At 44.7% G+C, this 25,013-nt stretch overlaps 1 protein-coding gene across 2 annotated transcripts in view; it reads right to left on the bottom strand.

Annotated features, from left to right (window-relative positions):
- CSGALNACT2 (chondroitin sulfate N-acetylgalactosaminyltransferase 2) overlaps positions 1 to 24,165 on the bottom strand; it is a 34,262-nt gene extending 10,097 nt beyond the window's left edge. The window contains exons 1-2 of one of the 2 annotated variants that reach the window (XM_037400003.1): positions 24,061 to 24,165; positions 6,794 to 8,046 (exon numbers count right to left, since the gene is read on the bottom strand). In XM_037400003.1, coding sequence (XP_037255900.1) covers positions 6,794 to 7,451 — 658 coding nt within the window. In that variant the 5' untranslated portion in view covers positions 7,452 to 8,046; positions 24,061 to 24,165. Of the gene's footprint in view, positions 1 to 6,793; positions 8,047 to 21,041; positions 21,151 to 24,060 lie in introns of those variants that run through there. The other variant, XM_037400002.1, reaches the window with a different exon arrangement.
- Positions 24,166 to 25,013: the final 848 nt, after the last annotated feature.

Genomic DNA, 25,013 nt, shown 5'->3' with positions numbered 1-25,013 from the left:
CCTCTCTCAGCCACAAGGAAAGGGAATATTCTACAGAAGAAACGTAACTAGGCTGCCAACTGAACAGCTCCCAGTGGAGCTGGCCAGGCAGGCTACTGGGAGAGCTATGAACAGCTGGATCCCCAAGGGCAAGGAACACCCCTGCCCGCGCACCATGCTCCCAGCACGTTCCCAGGCACCTGACCCTGCCTCTGCTCCTGCCAGCCAGCCACCAGAGCTGCCGAAATCCTTGCCAGCCTCCCACCCAGCAAGGCAGCAGAGCTCAGCACAGCAGCACTGCTCTGCCGACACAAGGCACTGTCTTTTGTGCCCACTGTTGACAGTGACCTTCTTGTTGCTGTTGTCTTTTTCACAGCTGAAATCGAGGGGGGCCAAGATACGTGAAGGGAGCAGCCCTCAAACTTGGACAAACAAACCCAAGCTGCTCTATCTCAGGAACTAGAAAGAAGTGATCTTACAGCTTTGCTTCTCTCCCTATCTCCAGGCAAATATTCCTCCATGCTCCCTCCCTCCCATCCAACACAAGAAGGAACATGATGCACACACCACCTTGCCCCAACTTTTCCCCTGCCCACCCCAGGCTCCCTTTACAAAGCCTCCTTTTCCCTAAATCTACCCAACACCCTCCGCATCCCTCTGCCGCAGCCTCCATCTCCAAACCAAACCCAGTTGTGTTCACTGGTGTTCCCCCTCCTCCCGCCCCACAGCCCCCGGCACTGGGAGCTCCCACCCCCCCAGCAGGCACTGTCCCCGGGGCGAGCCACGCATGGGGACCCACTCCCATGTGGGGTCTCTGGGAGATGGGGTGCAGCACACCACCCTGGTGCCGGCACGCTGGAAGTTAACAGTGACTGAATCTAACCTTCCAGCTGGAATGCTTTTTATCCTTAGAACAAAGTTCTGCGGTGCACTCCTTTAAGAGAGAGAAATCCACATCTATTCCTTTGCGAGCACAGAGCTGCGTAAGAGACGCACCACATTTTAATGCTCAGGAAAAGCACAACAGTCTCTAATCAGTATTAATTACACATATGAAAAGGGCATTTCCAACAATGGAAGACCGCAGCATGGCCTGTTAGAAGCAGAAAAAGATCCAAAATCCCTCTCAGTCCTTTCCCGCTCCGAGCCTTTGCGCTGCGCAGTCCAGAGCTGCAGCCTGAAAACAGCTTCTTGCGTCACGGCAGCAGCTGACGACTCGCACGCAATGCACAGCAAATACCCGGTACCGGCACTCCCGCGTAAAGTAACATTCAGTATTGCATACTGTACCCCTTTATCTAGGATCCAAAAGCTGTTTACAGACAAAAAACACCATTTATAATGCAAGTGAAGTTTCAAAAAAGCATGTCATAGTTGGCAATAGCTGATCTTTAATCAAAGGATAAGCTTAGACGTCAGTCTACAACAGAAAGTTGCAGTATAGAACCAAGATTTCTAGATTAAAGTAACTTTAAAAAAAAAAAAACCACACAAAAAAACACTGCTGTAGCTTCATAAAGGCCTTAACATGCAAGTCCAAATTTGAGTAGTGCCTTGCCAACATTCAATTGCTGGAATAGAAGATTCCTAACTTGAATCTCAACATCCTACCAGCACCACACTTATTTAAAATACTAAGTATGTGCTCCTCAAATCATTCTCCTTGCTATGAGCTAACCTCCACAGGTAATCTACTAATCTGAACACTTTTATAGGATTAAAGCTTCTATACACAGAAGCCAGAATTGAAAACAGCCAGAAAAAGAACCCACATCTGCGTTACTTTTTCATGTATTCAGGTTTTTAACACTTGGGACTGACTCACGTAATAAAAGCTGCTATCTCACCTTCCAGCTAGCATACACTGGCTGCCATCCAAAACAGAGCTCTATAAGCAAGGAGGTAAAAAGGAGCAGAAATAATTTAACAGCTGTTACTCCTGGTCCATGAAGCTTTACTCCCCCCACAGAAGTTCTGTTTCTCACCAAGCAAATTAAATCTAGGAATACTGGGGATCAATTGCTATCAAAGCCAAAAAAGCTGTTCTCCTATACTCAAATATTTTTACCTTGTTTACAACTACCAAGAAAGCTACCCATAAAGTGTCCAAGGAATTTAAGACTATGTCCATATTTTTTTTAATTTTTTTTGTGTATTAAAATCCTGTTGAAGTTCCTGGGACACTGACCAGTTTGTATTATGCAGGACATCTGAAAGGGGCTGATCGCATACCAAACAGCCCCCACTGTTCTGTGGATGGCAAGGACTCACGAAGAGTTTGAGCTCGCAGCATTGGGATAATCTATTTTAACACGCCAAGGATGGATGGGGAGTCTTCCCTTGAGATTCAGACCAAAACATAGTTTCTGGCCTTTGCCCAGTTCCAACCGGAAACACAGAAGCAGGAGAAATGGACCCAAGACAGCAGCACTTGAATTCTGGTAGACATTCAATAATGAGACTTTCATTAGCTAATTGATAATTAACTGCTGAAAATATGTGGAAGCCTCTGTTTTCTAAAGGTTAAATATCTACCCAATGGAAGAACTTTTAATCTCTTGACAAAATGAACCCATTACACTGATAAACATAACCCAAATAAACCAGTTACACTGATAGAAACATACAGACAGATGTCCATGAAGGCTCCTTAGGCAGTTTTGCATCACTATTCAAGACTTTGTATCACAGGCTTCTGAAGAAAGAGGACGGACAGAGGCAATACTACTATATTCTTCCCACCTTACTTATCCTCTTTTTCTCTATATTACCAAACACTGATCCCAAAGAGATCTATTTTTAATCCAGGGCTATTTTAGAATGCCCAATTCAGCAATTAGATTAATTGTTTGTAGTCCTAGGCCCCTTCATTTGTGAAAATATGTAATATTGCAACTTTTATCTTCTCCAGGGATATTTTTCATCCAAGGGGAACAGCATACTCCTGTTTCTCATACACTTAGATCAAATGGAAATATTAAGAAAAAAACTTCAAAGTGCTTCTCAAACAACAACTGCAGAACAAGACTTTTTAAGGTCAGATTTTTGTTCTGTTAATATTAGAATTCTGGAAATTTCGTTCTGGGTTGCAGCAAAACAAGGAAAGGTAACAATGCAGCAAAGAGCCCCACAGAGCTGAGAAACTTGCTGATTTTCTCTTCATCAGCAGGGCAAGCCAAACGAGCCTTGTGAAAAATAATGTGGAGCTTTCAGAAAGTATCCTTGTAGTTACATTGCAAATTCTTTTTTTAACTTTTTTTACTTGGTGTTGTTCCCTGAAACCTGCCAATAGCCACAGTGTGGCTGTGGCAGCTCTGCCTAATGACAATTCCAAAACAGATTTGCATCATCACTTTGTCTTGCCACACTAAAAAAAACGACATCAGTTTGGATAACACTTGAACAGGTTACAGCTTCCTTGCACCACTGGGAGAAGTCAGACTTCCTTCATGTAGAGACCACAGAGGCTGAGCGTGCAGTGAAGGAGCTGCACGAACAGTTAAATTGAGGGCACAGACCAAAAAAACAAAGCAGCAACAAGGGAGTTAGCATCCATCAGCACGTATTTTGAAGTTCTTTGGTCCTAGGCAGTGCTAGAGTAATAAAAAAAAATAAATCAGTAGAATGAGACTACCATGTATTATTGTGTAATTAAGTGCACTTTTTCAGAAAAGTTTATTCAGCGGATTTCTATTTATAAAACAAATTTAAATAGGCAGAAGGCAGATTAATTTTTAATTCATGTTTTTAGTCTTTGTTGTCACAAGTGACTCCAATACAGGTAAATCCTAAAACACAATGATGCTTTTACAGAACAAAACAGTGCTATTTCACTGATGGGCATCAGAAGCAACATAAATGCTGGGGAAGAACTGTGGACATGAAGAGATACCATTAGGTAAAACTGCCTATATGAAAAGAGATTCTAAACTTACTACGGACTCCAAATTCTCTAAGGATTTCCCAATACACCTGGAAGTACATACCACGAAAGATTAGATAGCTCAAGGTTTAGCCTAGCACTTCACAAGTCTAGGAAAAAAACCTGACATAATTCCCAGAACCAGACATCTTCCAACACAGGCGGTTCCTTCTGAATATGGGGAAGAACTTCTTTCCCCTGAGGGTGACGGAGCCCTGGAACAGGCTGCCCAGAGAGGCTGTGGGGTCTCCTTCTCTGGAGACACTCAAACCCGCCTGGACACCACCCTGTGCAGCCTGCTCCAGGTGAGCCTGCTTTGGCAGGGGGGTGGGCTAGATGATCTCCAGAGGTCCCTTCCAGCCCTGACCGTGCTGTGATTCACCTACATGAAAATTTAGCCTGCTGAGGTAGGAAGCTAGAACACTTCTAGAATAAAAATGCCTTTTTCTAGTTTAGCTTGTACTTGTGGCACAGTTTTGTGGTTTTTTTGTAGATTGGTATGCGTTAGTTTTGAGAAAAAAATTCCTGCAAGTCAGAACAAAAGCAAAGCCAGTTTATATTAAGCGTAAAACATGATGGTTACATATTAATTATCATGTTTTCTCTTTTGCCCTAGAACCCACAAAAATAATCCACACACCAAGTTTCTCAGCCTCCTGTTTCAAACGGCAGAAAACTCTACTCTTAGTCCTAAATCACTTATTACAAAATATCAGCAATTGAAGAGGATACAGAACTTCAACTATTTGCTTTAACTCAAGCCAGCTTTAACAAACTGTTTCTCTAAGTGAGCAATGCTAATCTGAAACAATTTAGTTGTGCTCTTAGGACAGTAGCAGGACCTGTTGGGGCTTCGATAGATACACCAAATCCACTGTGAAACTGAATCCACCAGTTTATGACAGCTTAAGGGAGTAGTATTTCCCAAATAGGAACGCCTCAGCTTTCCAACTGGACTTCTATCAAAACAAGGATGCACAAAGTGACAATGGCGGCAGCGTGCTAGAGTCGCAGTGCTGTAGGGCAAGTGACCTGCAGGTACTACCACCAGTGGTGCCATTGCTCACCTCGAGTTTTGGAACAAGGGGGGGGGGGGGGGCAGGGGAGAAAGGTGTTAATATTCAGAAGCAACCTTTTTTTTTTTTCCAGCCTAGTGTTTAAGTTAGCCAGTAGTATTCACACATACAAACACAGAGAATACCCACACAACCCACAAACTCTGTTTGAAAAAAGATACTGATGTGTGTCACCATGGCTAACATACCATGTTATGGTGGTTATGTATGGTTCCTGCTAACATACCCATACAAGCACCAGCATAAAAATACTTTTTCTATAGTTCCTGTAACCGTATGCTTGAAGAGACTGCCTTTACAGCAACAGGAAATGAGTTTGATTTCCAAAAATAATTATCAATATACTGGGTGTGAATAGAGGCAGAGTTACAAAGTACAGTCCTACAGTCCCAAATGTGCCTGCTTTCTTGGGGGTGTTCAGTCATTACAGGCAATCCACTAAGAACAATAAACTGCTATTTTAGTAATGGTAAAAATCCACTACAGCGTAAAGCAGTACCTAAAACAAAGGAAAAGCAGCTGCACAATTAATATACAAAGAAATCAGTAAGAGGACTGCAAGAATGACCACCTCCAGATAAAACAGGATAGTTTTACGTGAAAACTGCAGGAACAGCCTAACACTGCGCTGACTGTGTTACACAGACACAGCTGAGTGGATTCCCCACCCCACCTTCTGGAAGGAAGAAGAGTCCCTGCATTAAACTTTAAACACAGTAGCTGTTAAAAGCGGAGACTTTTTGCACTACAGACCAATGACATCATCTTAGACTGAAAGAACGGATTATTTCAAGGCCAACAGTACCTCTCTCCAGCATGTTTGCTTAATAGTGCAGACATCAGTACTGCTGAGATCCAGGATCCCTTTTACAGTAATGTTCTTATAATACGGTCCAACTTTTGTTTTGTTTTGTTGGGGTTTGTTTGCGGTGGTTTTTTGGTTTGTTTGGTTGGGTTTTTATGGCAGCATGAACTGTTTTTAATACTGTAAACACAAGAGAGGTACTAGAGCCATTTTTTATAATACTTATCTCCATCAGCATTACGCTCTACCTTGAAAGCCAGCTTCTATAGGAAATGCATCTTCTAAGGGTGTCACTAAGTGCTGAAAGCGTAACTGCTATATTTGCTTTTATAGTAATCTGTGTTCTGCTATTCGACTTACACGCACTGAGAGAGAACAAGAGAACAGTTCAAGGTCACACAGCTTAGAGGACCCCATAACTAATACACCACGAAGGGTCTATTCAGGACACCAAGTTCTTCAGCTGATGTGACCAGAACACGTTAGCCTACCAACGCTCTCCCTCTGACTTGAGCATGCCAACTCTTAAAAAAAAAAAAAGAGTCAAAAGCCTGAATATGAACTAAAAGTGGCATAGAAATGAGTGAAGAAAAAACCTGTAGCTTCATACTGAATAGCTTAACCACACTGGAACAAGAGGCATGAATCGATTTCTGCCTCCCGCTGCCACCAGTTCCACTGGAAGTCTTTCAGTTATTTAGTACCACAAGCAGTTGTGTCACACTGAATTCAGCTACAATCAATTATGAATGCCTCAGCATTTTAAGCGGATACAGCTTCCCCCGTCCACTTCTTTTGCTAAGCCCTTCTTCTGAAATGGATTTCTTGCTCCTCACTCAAAACGTAAAATAATGAAACAGTAATATTCTCATCATTAGAAACAAAAGTTCTTACTGTGTAATTACTGTTCAAGGCTATATTCAAGTAGGTAAAACTCCTAAAAATACAAACATCATTAAATGCCTGCTGTGACATTCCGTTAATGGGCTGGAAAGCATGTAATACACATACCTTCTATGAAATCATTTTCACTATACAGCTGCCTCTCTCCTACTCCATCATCTTCATCTTGTCCATCTTCTTCATCTGGATTATTGATAACTTCTAGGCCAGCCTCAATAACTTCCACCAATTCATCGCGCTTATCTTTTCTAACGGGTTTCTCTTCCGGATGCCGAGTGAGCCCCATCTCCAGCTGGAATACTTTCATGGACGTAAAGCTTTCAAAAGGAATGACGCCATATTCACTAGGCAGTTTGGCCCCCATGCTCACCTCAGCTTTGTCAATCTGGGAATGAAGAAACTCTAGGAGATCATTGGGTGCTTGTTCTTTGGTGCCCTGGTAGTTCATACCATTGACCTTGGGGCTCTTTTTTTCCTGCAGGGATTTCAATTTGTCACTCATTTCCTGAAGTTCTTGCTTTAACTGGGCAATCTGACGTTTCAGACTAGTAGCTCGATTTTGATAGTGCTCTTCTTGTTCCTGCAAGAGAGCTTGATAGTATTCTTTACCCATGTTTTCTCCTACGACACCCGGTAGAGATCCATTACCATCTGTTTGTGGAGCACACTCAAGCAAATACATGAGCAAGACTAAACTGAATAGTAAAGCAAGGCCCACTAAGAGCCAACGAGTCCTGGCTTGAATTACTAAGCCTCTTCTGGGCATTCTCAAATTACTGCTGTTTCCAACCCAAAAAGGTGACTTATCTGCACATCCCTTCCAGGGAGCATCACCCCAGAGTTCAAAAGTTAGAAAGAGCGCGAAAGCATGACTGTAATAGTTACTACAGGTTTTGATAAAGTAGCTGATGAGCAGTTTTCAACCTTTGCCTTACTCGGGTGTCATTGCAGAGACACAAATCTGAAGTTCCTAGGTCATCCATAACCATCAACTACAAGTTTGGTTGACGCCATACAATTTGTTCAGGATTTCCTACCCCAAACAAAAAACCCTGCAGAGGGAGAGGAAGATGGAAGACACCAGGAAGGAGTCATATTTCCATTTCCTAATTCAGCCCCAGTTGAAGGGGTTTTGCCTGTTTGAAGTTCAGTGAGGAAAGTCTGCAAAAGTAATTTTATAAGCTTTGAACCAACAGCAATTTTTTTCCCCCCCACTATGTGTAAGTGAGAGCAGTCTACAGCTTAGTAACAGTAACTTTCATCGACTAGTCTGGCTTCTCCTTTGGCACTTGAGTATTTTATTCCACTTCCCCTCCTTTCCTTGGAATCTGCGGTTTGAGTCAGCAAAATGAAGACAGAACCTAAAATTAAAAGAAAGGTGCACATTAGAACTACAAAGCAGCCAGTCATTTGGAAAATACAGGAACAAAGTCATAACACATGGATGCAAAAGACTTCTGGGGGAAGGGGTGGGAAATGAGAAAGAGAAAACATTGTTCCTTTCCATTGCATTACCCACCAGTGATTCCCTTTGATACAGTGTCTGGAAAATAGCAATATGGACAGTCTAATGAAATCCATTTTTCACATCGCTAGCTAAAGCAGTAAGGGCTCTTCTAGCCTCATCAAGTTTTATTTGCTTTAACTCCCCCATTCCTTCTTGGGGTTTTTTTTGTTTTGTTTTGTTTTCCTCTGTGGGAGGAAAAACACACCAACAAAACCCATGCCCTTCCTACTCCTCTGAACTAAAAAAAAAATATTCCAAGAACCACTCTGAAGCAGCAGCAGCTTGCGTTTCCATTTGCTTTAAGTAAATATCTTTTAGGCAATAATTATTCACGCACAAATAAAGTATTGCAGATTTAAAGTTCACAGGAACAGCATTTCAGAATAGGTCAAATTCAACAGAAATTTAAATTCAAATCCCAATTTGCAACTGATGAAAGGGAGCCTCAGACTAGCCATTCACTAACATTTCCACGTCTTGGTTTGGTTGGGCTAGCGTGAAGAGGCGAAGCCCGTCTGCACGGCTCACCCTCTCACACCGCTGGCCAAACCGGCTCCGAGGAAAAGCCCAGGGAAAAAGGCCACAGTTCCGTGAGATGGGGGACAGCAGCAATCCTACCCAGCAATGAGCCCACTAAATTGCTAGCGGCCCTCTTCAATGACAGCAAAAAGAGCTAAGAGATAAGCTCAATGCATGCTAGGCCACTTTCAAACATTAATAAAATATTTCTCTTTAAAACTTGGTTGTCTAAAACAAGCAAAGCTCATTAACATTTATCCAATCCAGGGATGTACTATCTCTACATCCATCTTGACTGTGTTGTGTCATTATTGTCCAGGGGAAGTTGTGGGACCCGAGTAGCTTCAATTTAGTTCCAGTATGCTTAGGAGATTAGAAAAAAAACTGCCCACTTCGATACTCTTCATATATGCTGGGAAAGATTGTTATCCAACATTGCCAGCAGCCCCAAACCCCATCTTCCCCTGTTCCTTGCAAACAAGTCACAGTGCCACGATGCACTCCACATGTTTACAAACACCTTGCAGTGTTTCTCCCCTATGTCCTTGGGGCATTTCTCCTTTCCCATTTGGCTTCCAGCATCGGGATTTTGCTTTAATAAGAACCAGGCAGCACGTATCAGTGGTATCATAACATTCAGCATCCTCATTTGCAAAAAAGCTCCAATTACGAGGCCTGAAAGACAATGTAATTTATTCACCAACACCAGAGCCTGCGATCGCTGATCCGAAGCTTGCACGCAAGTCATGCACACTAAGTTTTGCAAGAGCTGCACACCTTGGAGTTGTCCAGCTGAAGTCTACAGGACTGCCTGAAGCAGTTACTAGTACTCCTAGTGCTGAAGTCCCTGCCTATGACCCAGTTACCAAATAAATTAGATATATATGCAGCTTAAAGGCAATAAGTTACCCAAAACTCAGGCTTTTCAAACTCACATAAAGCTACCAGACACTTTGGTACAAAATGAGTAACAGTTTTATCAACTGAATTCTAGAGGACATCTTTTTAAGCCCAAATAAGACAGCAGTTAGTCACTCCTCACTGCACAAACACATTATATAAATGCAAGTTAAATGCCTACGAAGAGCGATCAACACCAGATGTATTCTCAGACTATTGACCAGGGTCCAGATGTGGTGAATCAAGGGAGACAGAAGAAAAAACAATGTAGAGGATAAAACCAGTTCACAGAAATGATGTAATGCCACCCCCAGCTTTCTTTAGAACAAAGTTGCCCAATGTTTTTTCACATTGCTTCCTGATTTCTTGTTCTGTTAAGACCGCAAGAGGTTAAGCCACAATTAATAACGTAAAGAACCATACGTTTCTTTAAACTTAGACAAATGCTAGAGTGTACTAAAGCCATTCCTTGCAGAATGCTGGCACATCTTAGATCAGTCAAGGCATATTGAAAAATGATCAAACTACCTGACTTGTATAAAATATTGATAAATCCAGTCCCATCTATTTTTCACTCCTTATTTCACATCTTACTACTGCTGTCAAGAACAGCAGCACTTTTGCATTGCTGCATACACAAACACAGCTACTGTACCACTACAGAAATCAGCCTTTCAAGTTTTGATGAGATGCTTTTGGTACAGAGGACAGGGCAGGAATGGTACCGGGGACAGGGCAGGGAACACGGCTAAGCCTTACAGCTCAGCAGGGCACAAGGAAGAGAGCTTTGTGGTTTTCCTTTACCTTTCTCCCCCCTGTTGCAGGATAGAGAAAGAAAATGAAGCATGAACTAGAAAGCAGGAGTTAATAATTCTAGTTAAGACTGTCTTAAGAGATTATTTGGGCTACCATGGTACAGTTTGTAACGGGCAGTGCAAGCAGCTGTAAACCACGGCCAGATTTGGTTCCCACTGAACCTGTAACTTAAAGGCGACTACGTCACACAACCTCCTACCACCATGGGCTTTACACAATCAGTAACTGTTGTTAAGTGACAAACAGACACCCCCGAAGCTGGGACATTAGCCTAGCAAGCCTTGATTCAATCCTCGCTCTACCAATAAATCGCCCTGTGTTCAACTTTGATGAGTCACTAAGTTGCTTTAGGTCTCATTCACGTCTTAGAAGCAAGTGACAACAGATTTCCTAATGTGGTGTCAAGAGGACACAATGTACAGGGAGATTAAGATTCCCCCAGACAATAGCAGGGGGCAATGAAAGAACAACTCTGTTCCTAATAACTTTCTTAACCGTGGCCAAATGTACATCGCCATGGTAAGCACGGATTAAGAAAGTCAGCATGCCTCCGCAGGGACTCGCCGCTCGCACTGCATCACCAAGGCAAGAACAACAGATTTATGAATAACTGCAGATTTCTGAGCCTTCCTACTGGCACTTCACCTATTTACACCAGCAGGCTGTTTTGTGGAGCACTGCCTTCAAGGGGTGCTTAGGGAACAGGAACAATAAGCCGCTTCTGAAGCAATGGAAACTACACGTGGTGGGCTGTAGAGAGCTCCTGGTGCTTTTCCTACTAGGCTCTAATTATTCCCTCATTAGTTGAAACCCTTTTCTAGTGAGCTAGTGACAACCTTATTAACAAGACAGCCTTTCTGCACAGAGATAGGCCTTGCCTGCTTGGCAGTTTTTGAGCGACACCGTAAAGAACAGTCATTTCTCTCACTACAGCTTCCTTGGGGCCCTTAAAGGCAAGGGGTGTTCGTGCAACCAGCTCCGTTACACAATGTTAAAATTATAAATTGCACACAGAGGGCTGAAGGGGTAAGTTACTTTGGTAAAGCAGCGGCGACTGAGTCCATTTAGACTTTTTTTTTCCCCCACCAGCATTATTTCTGCTGAGAAGAGTCATCATAAAGGAGTCAGACACAGATTTAATCTCGCATCCTTCAAGGAGTGAGTGAAGCAATTAAAAACCTTAATTCTCATGCTATCAGAAAAGAAGGGTTTACGAGCCCTCTATTTCAGTAGCCTCCCTTTTCAGAAAAGCACTAGTTTTGCATATTTGCAACCCAAATGTTATATGAATTAGGTCTGGCACAGCACTATTTTAGGAATTCTAGTAAATACTCCCAGGCTGTAGAAGATGACAAGAGAAAGCAGGCTGTGAAACCCCAGAATTAGCAAAAGCACACAGGATCCCAGGAATCACAATAAGAAAATCAATTCAGTTTCACATGATACGTTCTGCAGTTTATAAAAAAGAACAATAAGATTACCTGGCAATAAGTAATCACACCGAAGTCCCTGGGATCAGCGTTTTAGTGTTTAAAGATCAAGTTCCAAACCTTTAAATTGCATATACTGGTATTTCACTTTATTTTAATCCTTCGAAACGAGTCTATTTGCAACATTCCCTATGACCTCCAAAGAACAAGACTTCTCAGACTTATACAATGCTTACAAAGATTTGCAAGTTTTCCAGAAGCAACTGGTTGTTATTCTTTCTGCATTTCCAGGGCCTTATGTATATTCAACTATGGAAATGTTTCTGCTCCTTACAAAAGAGCTCATTGATTCTCTAAGCACACAGGAATAGACCAGCATGCTAATTGAAAATGCTTTTAAATTTGTTTTTATTGTATTAGCATTCTGTTTTGGTTCTTTGTTGCAAAGGATGAGTACATCTTTCTAAAGAGGGGAAACATTCACACTTAAAGCAGTGACCTAATTCAGTATGCACCTGGCTCCATGCCAGACTACAGACATTCCTCATTTTAGCATGTTCTGCTTCCAGCATCTCCTTTTCCTTCAGCTTGCCCTAGATGGTCATAGTTTAGCTGCTTATGAAATTCCAGCTGATTTTCATAGTTATTTTATTGTTCATCGTTTCACCCAGATGCCACGGATATTCACTGTCTTAAACCCCCTCCACACACACATGCTCCTCTCCTTGGAGAGTTACACGATGAAAACCTAAGGCCCAATATCATCCCTTGAATATTCCTTCTTATTCTGACAAAATTCCTTGTGAACATAGAGAAACACCGTGCAGGCAGCTATTTTCTCACTTGCTGAAACGAACACGAGGCAAGCCAGCCGTCTGTGCTGTCACAGACAATCTTTGCATAAGCCCTAGAGTCAGAAACCTCAAACTACACCTTAAGTACACAGAAACACATCATCACCTCTGCTTAGGCAGTCCCCTGAGCTATAGCCTCAGAAAAGACACAAAGAAATTTGTTCAGGGCTTTATTATACAATTCTAGTCAAATGAGTACCAAAGTCAGATTTTTCAGCTGTTGGGAAGGTTAATAGAAAGGGAAAAGCAAAGAAGAAAAAAAAAATAACCACGAGAACAGTTAAGGGCCGTGGTTCTCACTTCCCACAGAAAAATAATCTTCTGTCTAGTATCTCACCCTCGCTGGACTGACTTACCTAACATGTTTTTACCACAATTTCACCATGTGATTTGCTTTCAGCCACAGTTCTGCCTCCCAAGCACACGTGCGTACACACACATACACACTGCTAGACAGGAGAGCAGTTGAAAGCCACTATCAATTTATGGAAAGAAGATCTACATTCAAGAAAAACAGGAGGAAAGTAAAAACAAAACCAAAAAGTATTTTAGACCTTACCAGTTTAATAATCAATCCTGAGGAATTTGGAAGTTCTGCCTATACACATTGCAACCACTGCCCGCTGTAAAGCAACTGCATCGGGCACAAGCTGCAGCTTATTTTCAACTTTTTGAAAACTTAGAGCATAATGCACCGTTCCAATCCATCCCAACATTCACATTTGATTTGTAATAACATTATCCAAGAACACACTAAAGTGAATTTTTCTTCTGGCTACCTCTTAAGATTTTCATTAAAATTTCCTCATGTCGTCCTCTGTACCTTCCCGGCATTCCCACCACACGGCACACTGCCTTGGTGAGCTCACGTGGGCAATACTGGATAGGACCGAACCTGCAGGAGCACACACCAGCGCTTCTCAGCAGGACAGAGCCATTCCTGCAGAAAGCTACTTCTGCAGACATTGTGGATCTACATCAGAAGCCCAAGAGTTAAAAAACCCAAAACAAGACATCTGCCTCGGGAGAGTAGGTGACAGAATCAGCTCTCCAGCAGACCTAACTACCCAAAAAATCTGTGATTCTTGTAAGCTTATCAGCTCCATTTGGCTGATAAATAAGAAAAACGGCTGCATGAGGCTCATGGCCACCGGACACGCTGCAGCCGCCAAGCAGTACCAGCCATGCAGCCACCCGCGTTACTGCGGCCAGCCTGCCCTGGCTGCTCACAGCAAACAGCCCAGGAGAACGCTGACCCGCCCGCTCAGCTCTGCTCCTACGCACTCACAGGTCTGGGGCTTTTTGTCTCCCTCTGCTTCCTTTGTTATAAACTCCCACTGGTAAACACTGCCAAACCAGAGTCCCACGGGGCAGCGGGGGGACAACGATGACTGCATACTGATCACCGAGTGTCTTCATTTTCAGTTCAAGACATGGGGGGGGGGGGGGGCAGGGGGGGAACAAACCACCACACAGTCAACACAAGAACTACTGTATACATTAGGGACAGCCTGTGATGAATTATAAAGTGCTGGAGCGTATCTGCAATAGGTAACTTCAGACATTTGTTTAGTTCTAAATGGGAAGGGAAAAAAAATCCTGCCTTTGGCACAAGGATCATGGTAGTACTCCACAGTACACCAGGAACAGTTCAGGCACGGGAGTTACTGCAGTGACAGGTAACAACAATCACAGGATTTATTACTCAAAAAAAATATTCCCTATGCAAATGGTTTATTTTACAAAAGCAACATTGTGTTTTTGCCAGCAGAAATGCTGTGCTCCAAAATAAAATTACGACTAGCCCTCCACAAGTTTCCGCTGTCACATTTGAGACTTCAGTACACAGCGAAGATACTCGGGGTTTCTTATCTCCCTTGTTGCATGCAATAGATCAACTCGCTCTCAACGCTAGAGAGAGATTTTATCGATAACAAATTCTTATCGATAACATATTCTGCCTTTTGCCAGGATCAGATGCTGTTTATTAATTGCATCTTTTCAGGAGATGCAACTGAAGCAGCATGCTTTATCCTAACTTTCTTTAAGAAGAAAACAGGAAAGAGCAGGGCTTCATTTTAATAGTGGAGTTCATCCATCATGAGACTGAGCCTACATAGGCTCAGCTTATGAATAACGACCAAGTAGGTCTTGCTCTTTACAGCCTTTCCAAACACTCTTGCAATTTCTGCCCCATCTCCCACAAGCTCACCGGCATTTGTTTTCACAACAGCAACAGAGACCATCAGGGCTGTGCATAACACCCATCATGCCCCTGCACCACATATTCCTTCTCACCCCACGTACTTGACCAAAAGATAAATCAGCATGCCAAGCCCACAGAATAGAAAATAATACGGGGTTTAGCATCTCCGTTCTCAGAAAAAGCAAGCAGAAGGTGGTATCCAGCAACCTAGAAATGGTTTTGCCACAGAAACTTTTGCTACAAAGAAATTTGCTAGAAATCTTTGCCACAACAGTCCCTGGAAAAAGCAGTCATGCTGTCATCCTCAAACGAAGGAAACACTGACTTCCCTGAAAGAGTTTAAATGCAATTCTTACATAATCTACTGAGAAATTACAAGTAAAAAAATAAAATAACAGCCTTTTGCTGAAGCAGTTTTATATCCTCTAAGTTAGAGAGGCAAGCAAGTTGTCATACTGTTCCAGCATTTGCTGTTCCTACACAAAACTAAATCCATTAAATAGTGAAGCAGACAAATGAAAGAACAATGTTATTCACTTTATTTACTCTATTGCTAATCCAAAATAAGCAATGAGCTTATGAATAGGAGCCCTGCTTTGGCTTCAGTGCAGCCAGAGCAAGCCCATTTGTCTGGGAACTGCTGAGTTGAAATTGGAACTTGAAACCCAACCAGCTACACCTTAATTACACTGGTCAGTATTATCCCACTTTGGATAAGGCCAGGAAATAGAAGTCAACTCATAGTCCCTTTACTGTTTTTATGAAGAGACACATCTGCTTGGCAAGAAAGAAGCTAGGTAAAATGTCCTAGGGAAGACTAGCTGAAGGAGGCTTTTTTGCTTGCTTGCTTGTTTTAATATTACTCTTGAACAGCTATCCTGACTCACTACCTCCAGCTTCCATAAGATAAATAACTTTTCTATTTTACACACCTTCTCCTATAGCTCATATTATTTAGCTTGCGGGTTTTGCATGGCTGTAGGCACTATTCCTCTTTTTAAATTCAGCAAAAAACCCACAAACTCCAAAATTAGAGAAGCAAGTCTTCCCCTTATTGTAAGGGAATTAAAGGAAGAGCAGTACTACATGACTACACTTACTTTGCCTACCCTGTTGGTTGTTGCTAAAGCTCAACCTAGAAATGGCAACAAAAGCAGAAGTAGCTACCTTGCAAACCAAATGGGAGGCAAGAAGCGAGGTCACGCATCCAGTTCCCTTACACTTGTAAAGCAAATATGAAAACGCTGAAGAGCAAACCAGATTCCCTCTGAGGCTCCCAAAGGTACCTAACAGGTGGTTATCACATACAGTTTTCTTTTTTTACCCTATGAAAAGACGAAATGGAAAAGAGTTGTTCTTAACCAGGCTGTTCTAACAGTTGCACAGCTAATTAACTAGGATTTTAAAAAACAGTTAAGAGACTTAATCTTGTGGAGGAATTATACTTTTATTTTTCTTCCCATTTTCTCTCATTTTTCTATGGTAAGAGCTGTACTGTTTTCACCATGGCAGCTGAAGCAAAACTAGTGAAAGTTAAATTCTCAAGAGCACCCAAATTTCTTTTAAAGTCTGGAGACTTCTACTAATACCGGCCTTAAAAGCAGAAACGTATAAAGGCAATTGATTTAAATTTCATAGAAACGTTTAAGTGGGTGACTGTGCACCCAATACTATCACCGCAGCATTCTCATTAAAGTTAAAATTTATTGCCAAATTCAGAGCAGGGTAGGGTGTGTGTGTGGGGGGGTAGATGTTACTCCGGACCAAGCAATATTTGCATAGAAGTCTCTCCACTGCAAGTCTGAAGAGCAATAAAACTCCTGAAGTGACCACTGGAAGGCATTTCTGTGCATTCTGTCCCACTGGTAGTTTGGCTTGAGAGTTTTAAAATACCTAAAACCAATTTAAAATACAATTTGATAGAGAAATCCTGAGGAAAATGCTGCCTTGAAAATCAATCACCCTGAAGTTTTCCCTTAAATACACTGAATCAGCTAGATTAAGTTCACATGTGGTATTTAAAACGGGGATCACTTTGCTATTGCTTGGTCCATGAAACTAAGATGGAAGGAGGAACACAACCTACAAATATTTTTAGAATGGCTTAAAAATCAGTGTAGTAGTTTACGTTCTGCTTTCAGCAAAACATATCAGCCTGAATGTGTCACCAGAAGTGAAAGCTGGAAGCCAAACAATTGAGAAACATCTGGTGTGTTCCAGAAGCACAGCTAGATGCACTTATGTCATCTGTAATTTTTCAATTTGACATTACAACTAAGCATTAGCTTACTCTTAAAGGACTAGCAGCACCGAGCTTCACTGAAAGCAGAGAAGCTAACAGCTTGTCAGAACCATCTATCTTGATATTCTTTTCTTTTTTTAAAGTTGCCTTGCATTGAAAAAGACACCAGTATGAAAAACAAACACCAAACACTGAACACTTCACATTACCTTGCTTCCCCTCTGTTTTCTTTATTAAGTCCCTGAAGTCAGTCTTTGGACCACTTGGACCCTCCTTCCTCCTCTTCAGGAAGAGATGAACGTGACTCAGAGGGGAGAGAAGCCAGGAATTTTTATAAACCTCTGTTGAGTTTTTGCAGGTTCCTTGTGCCATTCCTCTGTTGTGCTCGTATTCCACTTTTTTTTTTTTTGCTAGTTTTGCTTCACAGCAGGGACATACAGGTCAGTACCACAGACACTTGTCACAGACTATTCAAAGTACCACATTTGACACATGGGTCCTACCTGACAGGAACTTCTGTTATGTTACTTGAACCCTGTTTTCAAGTTTTGTTACCTTATCCTCTTGTCCCTTTAGACAGCCAACTGAAACCTCTATCACACTTCCACCTCTCCATCTAGCTCGGTAAAATGCTAATAGAAGCTCGGGATCTTACACAACTAAAGCAGCAACTCCGAAGGGTGAAATGCAAAAATTCAAAGTCACTGTATTATGTCTGAAATCTGAAGAAAAAAACCAAAAACTTAAACATATTTATTAGCATTTCATAGCAGATAACACAGCATTTTGCATGTTAGAATTCAGTTCTGTTCCAAATACTGGGAGCACTGGGGCAGTTTGCCCTGCACAGACATCTTACTGGAGCCCTGCTTCCAGGCTGTGCTGGGAAGAGGCTGGCACACCAGTCACACCAGCCTCTGTCCAGCCAGCACCAGCTGCAAGCAATATTCATCCTCCTACCTTGCAAATTCTACATCTCTTCTTCAGAAGACTCCTACCCATATCAGAAGCTCCCAGATCACATGAAAGACGGACAAAACTACCATCACTCAGCAGTCTTAATTTCCACTCTGCCAGAGCACTAGGAAGACATGCAAGCCACCTGCTGCCCCTGGGGCTGCGAGTAGTAGCAACAGTGCTGACAAATGTCTTATTTTTGACACCACTGCTTGAGGAAACCTTTAAGAGACAGCAGAAGTGCTAAAACAAGTCATCTGAAAGCTATCACCCAAAACACTCTTCCAGGACAGATTTTATTGCATAGAAACGGATGACTTTGCCCTCCATATAGTTCCAGAGACTCTAAACTGGGCTCAAGGCTAGCACTTTCTGTTTTCCAAGTGTGCTTCAAGACACATGCTCCTTTACCTCGTTGCTCTGCTTCAATGCATTTCCACTACTTTAACGCAGCAGCACACCCAAGGAGCTTCAGTTGCTTCCTGTGCACCGCCGCTCAATGCCTGCCCTTGCAACAGCAGCACAAACTCAACCCAGAAGAACTGTTTATTTCTACTGTTTCTATGGGGAAGATACACATAAGCAAAGACCAGATACACATAGTGAAGTAGCAGAAAACCTGTGTGGTTACCTACCTTGCTAGAATTATTTATCACATGATAAATGTCATAGGATGCACCCACAACATCTACAAACAGAATTATTTGCAGCATCTATGTACAGCTGCACCTCAGCCATCGGCCTTAAACTCTCACAGCTTCCTGCAAATAAATGCCAGCAAGCCAGAAACTGTCCTTCCATGTCTTTCTCGGGCCCTAATAATTTTTTCAGATGCCAGCTGCACTCTTCCTTACAAGATTATCTGGGACTAGTCACCTTGATTTCCAAATCCTGATACAGTAATACAGAACTAGCCTAGCTTCATGTACAGCTTTGTGCAGAACTCGGGTCTCCTACAATTTTGGTCTTTGACGCAAGCACTGATCTACTGTCTTGACAAAAAAGCACGATTAACAGTACAGACACATTAACCTCCTTTTGTGGTCGACATTCATTTACCAAAGTTAAATACGTGAAGCAGATATCTACATAGGGATAAAAAACCCTAAGCTGTTCAGCAGTTTTACTTGGAATAATTTAGTATGTGCAAGTATTGTATTTCTAAGTGTACCTTTAACTCCTAGCTGTTCTGCGTTATTTTACCTTTGAACACCTGAGAATCAGCCCTGAGTTATGTTCAGCTCAACGAGAGGACTGCTGCCAGTGACAGCCACCAAGTATGTGGCAGGACCCGTCTGCAGAGAATTTGTTAGCCATGAAAGTATTTTACTTCTATTTTACAGCTGGAATACTGGTTTCCTTTTAACAGATATTTGCCACAGTATGCCAGAGAAGAGTAAACTCAGTTCCCTTAGCTTCTGGGAGAACAAGCGCCAGAAGTGTCTGCCCACCCGACCCTCTCCCAGCATCAGCCCCGCCATCCCCACGCTGCCCAGTCAGCTGCGCTGCTCCAGCTCTGCGTGTTTTTTCTTCACTCACCTATTGTGTACTTGCAGGCAAACTCCTGCAGGTAAACACGCGTACCCCTCTGACTACTGCAGTAATGCATTCATGGACAATTCAAGGTCATTTCTGGCCACAGTGGAGAAGCTGATGGGAAGACCCACTTTTGACACCAGAAGGACACGTATGCTGGCTGGCAGGTGGCAATCCAGGCTTTCCAGACAGCTGCCCTATGTGACCTCCCTACCAGAAAGCCCAGCACAATGAAGTAGAAGGAATCTCTTCCAGAAGCTGCTTCACCAGTGAAACAGCACTGTTCAGTACGGGCGAGGAAGAAAGGGCAAGAGAAACAGTGAGACAGACCTGCCCTTTATCATCCACCCACTCTGCCAGTGAAAATAATACAAAGGAGGAAGAAGGTGAAAATAAAACTCCGTCAGACCTGTCCTTTCTGCCACCCACCAACATGATCCTCCAACACACGTGCTGAGGAGACAAGCTCACCCCCCGCTGCCGGCCAGGGAGGCAGACGGGATCCACACCAAGAATCTCCCAGGACCATGTTAAAGGCTAAAGGAAGTGACCAGACCCAACAGCACGGTGCTGGAAGGCACCTGTCCTGCAGGCAGACACTAACGAGTACACAGGCCAACCACTACAGTCATTTTTGGTTACAGTTGGAGATGATTAAGAGTGGCAGGAAATGGCTAGATTAAAAAAAAGTACCTGCAAGGTTTCCTCACATGATAGTTTCCTCGCCTCAAGTCATGTATCTGGATGCTCTGAACTTTGCTTTGCAACACTGACACTCATCCCGTGGATACTCTTCCCAGCACTCACATGTGCACTCGCAGCACCTGGAATGGCTAGCCAGCTTTACCAGCTTGCAAATCAGAGCTCCAGAGCATTTAGTTTGTGAATGGAAAAAGCCTTTAAAAACAGGCAAGGTAAAGCAGAGATCATTCCAAAATATTCTTCCCACTGTACTCCACTCTGAAACAACTGGAGCAAGTGTCTCCTGCCAGCCTTACCATACACACAGGAGCAGCAGTGTGGACAGCCTGTGCCAGCACAGAAGCCTCTCACATAGGCTTTAGTGTGCCATATCTTCACATGCAGCAAAGTCTTCCAGGATTAGGAAAAAAGGCCATTTTCCTTTCCCCTTGAACCTCTACTATTTAGTGACTACATATAGCTTGCAACGATTACCTAGTTACTCTTTCTTTTTAAAAAGAAGTTTCTCAGCTAGCAGTGACCATCAGAATCATCAATTTAGATTAGACACACAACAAGGAACAAGATACTCCAGAACCATTAAGCGCTCTAACCCACCTATCTGCATTATTAGGTATACAGAAGATATCTGAACCTTACTACAAAAATTTTTAAACAGGCTTAGATGAAATCAGCAGCTAGACACACCTGCAAAAGGCCTCAGAGTATCCTGCTCACTCCTTACGCACCAGAAGACACTCATGACAAGGAGGGCTGCAACTTCCAGAATTTTTCTTGCCTTCAGAAATGTTTTTTTGGTTTTTTTCCCCAGAAGAGCTTCAGAAAAAAGAAATTAAGAGTATTAAAGTCATTGTAAACTTCCAGATTTTTCTAATATGCAATAATAATAATGGATGTGCTGGGCTTTTCTAATCATCATTCAGAATGAAACTGTTCTGGCAGACAGTGAGAAGTGCTCTTCTACAAATTCCTCTTACAAGCTGTGGCTGTAACTCAGATTTCCCTTAAAAAAGCATTATGTTTCCTTATGAACACCTTGCGAGTTATGATCTCTTTTTCCCCACTTACAGTACTAGGCTTGCAAGAACATCATTAGCTGCATAGATAAAGCATAGTATTTTTTTTTTCTTTTTTACAAAAGCTATTATGCTCCTGAAGCATTTTCATTCCATTACACCCTTTGAGTACTTTTTTTTAAAAAAAAAACTTCCCCCCCACCCCCCTCAAGAAAGTCTTGTGTTTTGAAATCCCTGTGTATTTGCTATTTTATTTTTCCAGAAGCAAGATTACTATGGTCTCTTCCCATACTTTCATTCTGGAGGGCTGGTCCTCTAAGAGAGTAGAAGTCAGATGAGCTAACGGGAAGCCAAGCACATTATTGGTTCCAGCACTTACCCAAAGCCTGAGTTTCATCCCACCTCCGTGATCCTGCCTCAGCATTATTTAAAGAAAAAATATTGCAAGTCATGAAGCTTGCTTCAGAATGACAAACTGCTTCAGAGTTAAGAACAATGTTGTGCAATTCTTTTTCTGCAGTTAAAAAACCTGGCCTCATATTTCTCATACCCTCCCTGCCCAATGTTTAGTTTTATCTTTTTTTAGAAGTTCAGGTCATTCTGGTGATCCTTTTTACAAAGAGGTCCACAGAACACTTCTGGCAAGCAGAACAGCAGCAGACCGTGATGCAGGGGTACAAATTATTGTGCCAGATACGCTTGTGGGTTTTCTTGGCAACAGACCACAGCTACTCGTCATTTAACTATGTTCTCAGATGATGTTTCTCACTGACTTGGGAAGACCCATATCCCAGGGCTGGAACTTAAAAGCAAAGAATTTAAAATCAAAAATAATTTAGTGCAACTTCTACCATGATGCAGTAGCCCTAATGACAGGTTTGGGATTTTCTGTTTCTTTTTTTTTTTTTTTCCCTCTCTTCCCCTTTTAAGCCTGAGGAAGAGACTGAAACAAAGTCATGGGATCAAGAAGGGAAAGAGCTATTCACAATCATCTAATCTTAATCACACTGAAGTTTTCATGTGTTTCCTCCAGGAACAGACAAGCTAAACAATTTCTATTTGTGCCATACAGTCCTGTACTTCAAAAATCATTGCTCTTCCTTCCATTCTCTGCCTCCTGACAGCTGAAGACAGCGGTGCTGTAGCAACACTCAATGTGGGTCCCCTGGTATTTATGACAAGGACTTACTGGCAGAGAGTCTCCTATAAAAGCCTCAGGGTATAATCGAGGCTCATAGCTAACACCAGGTCCGCAAAACGCATGTCCCTCCACGGACAGCTACTGGGAATACTTCCAAGCCACTGTCTTTAACAGTGTTTGAGGACTCACTGTCTAGCTAATAAATAAAGGAAAGGCAGAAGTTTCCTTCAAACACACTAAAGCAGGATAGGAGCTTCCAGCTAGTGCATGCTGGAAAAGAATAAATTGTCTCACCCGTGGGTCCTGGCATTCAGTCACCAAAAAAAAGGTCTTTTACCGTATGACCTCTGGTTGAGGGATATTTACTCTGTTAAAATAACCTGGCTCTTTTCCGCAGCTCTCCTGAGCGGCCCGGCAGAGCAGCAGGCTGCCCTCAGCACTCACCCATCATCTACGAGCTCAGCAGAAGAGATCCGTGTCTCAGTTTCCATCTGATTAAGGGACTTACAAGGGGGTAAAAAAAAAACCCAACCAAAAACAAACTACAAAGCCACAGAATAAACTAAATGTTATTTAAGCAGATCTGGATAGTACTTCTCTGAAAACATGTAGTATCAAGTTTAGCTTTTTGTATGCTCAGCTGTAAAAATTGCCCTGCAGATCGCAACAGCCCGTTTCTGCTGGAGCGCTCCTCCCGCAAACGAGTTTGCTTCAGGATTAACAGGCCGGTAACGGCGACACAGTTTTATTTTTTTGATGTTCCCTATCAAAACGTTCCACCCCTGCGGGTTTACAAGAGCACGGAATCCACTGCGCGAGAACCCGGCCGGTAAAGAGCAGCAGACACAAGCCACAGTCAAGCAAGTCTGAAACATCCCACTGGAAAGAATTCAGCGCCCTCTCACGCCCCGTGTTTCGGGGGGCTCGGGGCTGCGCTGGTGGAAGGCACCGGGGCTCGCAGCGGTTCGGGCGAGCGGCCCCGCAGCCCCGCTAGCCCGGGGGGGGCACGGCCCCGCTCCCCGAGGCGCCCCGGCCCCCCCACGCGTGCACCGCCGCAGCCGCGCTCCCCAGCGCGCTTAAGGCCAGTTCACACAATGGAAACGCGCCCGCCAGCGGGCAGAGATGCATTTTATTGTAGAGACAGCGCCAAGAGCCGCCCGGGGTACGGCGGCCCCTCGCCTCGGCCCACACCCCCGACCGCCACCCGCCCGGCGCAGCGGGGCCCCGGGTCGGCCCGGGAGCGCACCCGCCCCCCCTCAGCCCGGCCGCGGGTGGGCTCAGCCCCGACACACGCTCCGCGCCGCCGGAGCCGCTCCCGGCCGGCAGACGGGGGCCGGCGCCGCCGCGATGCCGTTACCCGCCGGGCTCCCGGGGCGCCTGCCCGGCACCCTGCGCCGGCAGCAGAGAGGCGGCAGGGAGGCGGCCGCGGCGGGGCCGGGGGCAGGTGAGGGCAGGAGGAGCCGGGTGAGGAGCCGGGTGAGGAGCGCGGCGGGGAGCGGGGGAGCGGGAGGGCCGGGGCGGCGGAGGGGCGCGGGGCGGCCGTACTCACCGCTCGGGCCCCGCCGCGGAACCGCGACCCCACTTCCTGTGCGCTAGGAAACGGGCGGGCGGGGCGCCTCCGCCGCGGCCCTTAAAGGGGCCGGCACCGGCCGCCCCCGACCGCCCCCGGGGCGGGACCCCGCCGCAGCCACCTCCGCCTCGCTGTGGCAGCGCCTTCCCCCGCCCCACACGTGGCGGCGGCCCGGGGCGCAGCGGCGGGGCTGCTCCGGGCGCGGCGGCGGGGGCGGGGGGCGGCCCGGCCCGGCGGCTCCCGCACAGCCTGAGGCGGCGGGGCGGGGCGGGGCGCAGCCCGGTGCCGGGCGGCAGCGCTGGCAGGGCCATACTCGCACCCGCGTGTGGCCGGTAACGCCTCACCCTCGTCTGCCGGGCAGCGCGGGCCTGGGCACGACTGTGCATCACCCCAGCGGCCCAGGCCGCGGCGTGGCGTGTTGCCGGGGGCGTGAGGGGACGAAGGGCCCACCGACCCCCAGCCCCCCGGCCAGCGCTGCCAGGCTGGCACCGGGCCCCTCGCCGCTGTGTCAGCCCTGGGCACACCCTGCACACCGGTAACGGGGAGGCCGCTGTGGTGCTGGGGACCCGCGTGGCGCTGGGCCTGCCACCCCGTCTCGCACAGCTCTGCAGGCCGCGTGGTGTCCTGTGCCCTGCGGCGCCTGTGCCTTCTCTGGGCACAGCCAGGCACCGGCGGGCTCGGGCGGCACATGTCCTGTGCCAGCCACAGGGGTCCGGCACCAGCTCAGCGATGCAGAGTTTTGCAGCGCTAACGAAACCATAGAACAGCGATGCGGCCTTCATGCTGGAGGTGCAGGGCCTACCACATGCAGAATTCACTGATAATTATTTTCTACTTACCTGAATATTTATTTACAGTTCTGTTATTTCCAGAACGTTCTGTTATATTATTATTTTTTTTTTATTTTTCTGCAGGGATCGACTTGAAAGGAA

This window comes from Falco rusticolus, chromosome 9 (genome assembly GCF_015220075.1).
Source record: "Falco rusticolus isolate bFalRus1 chromosome 9, bFalRus1.pri, whole genome shotgun sequence".
Taxonomy (NCBI): Eukaryota; Metazoa; Chordata; class Aves; order Falconiformes; family Falconidae; genus Falco; species Falco rusticolus.
Note: the sequence above shows the minus strand (reverse complement) of the source record. Positions and strands in the feature narration are given on the sequence as shown.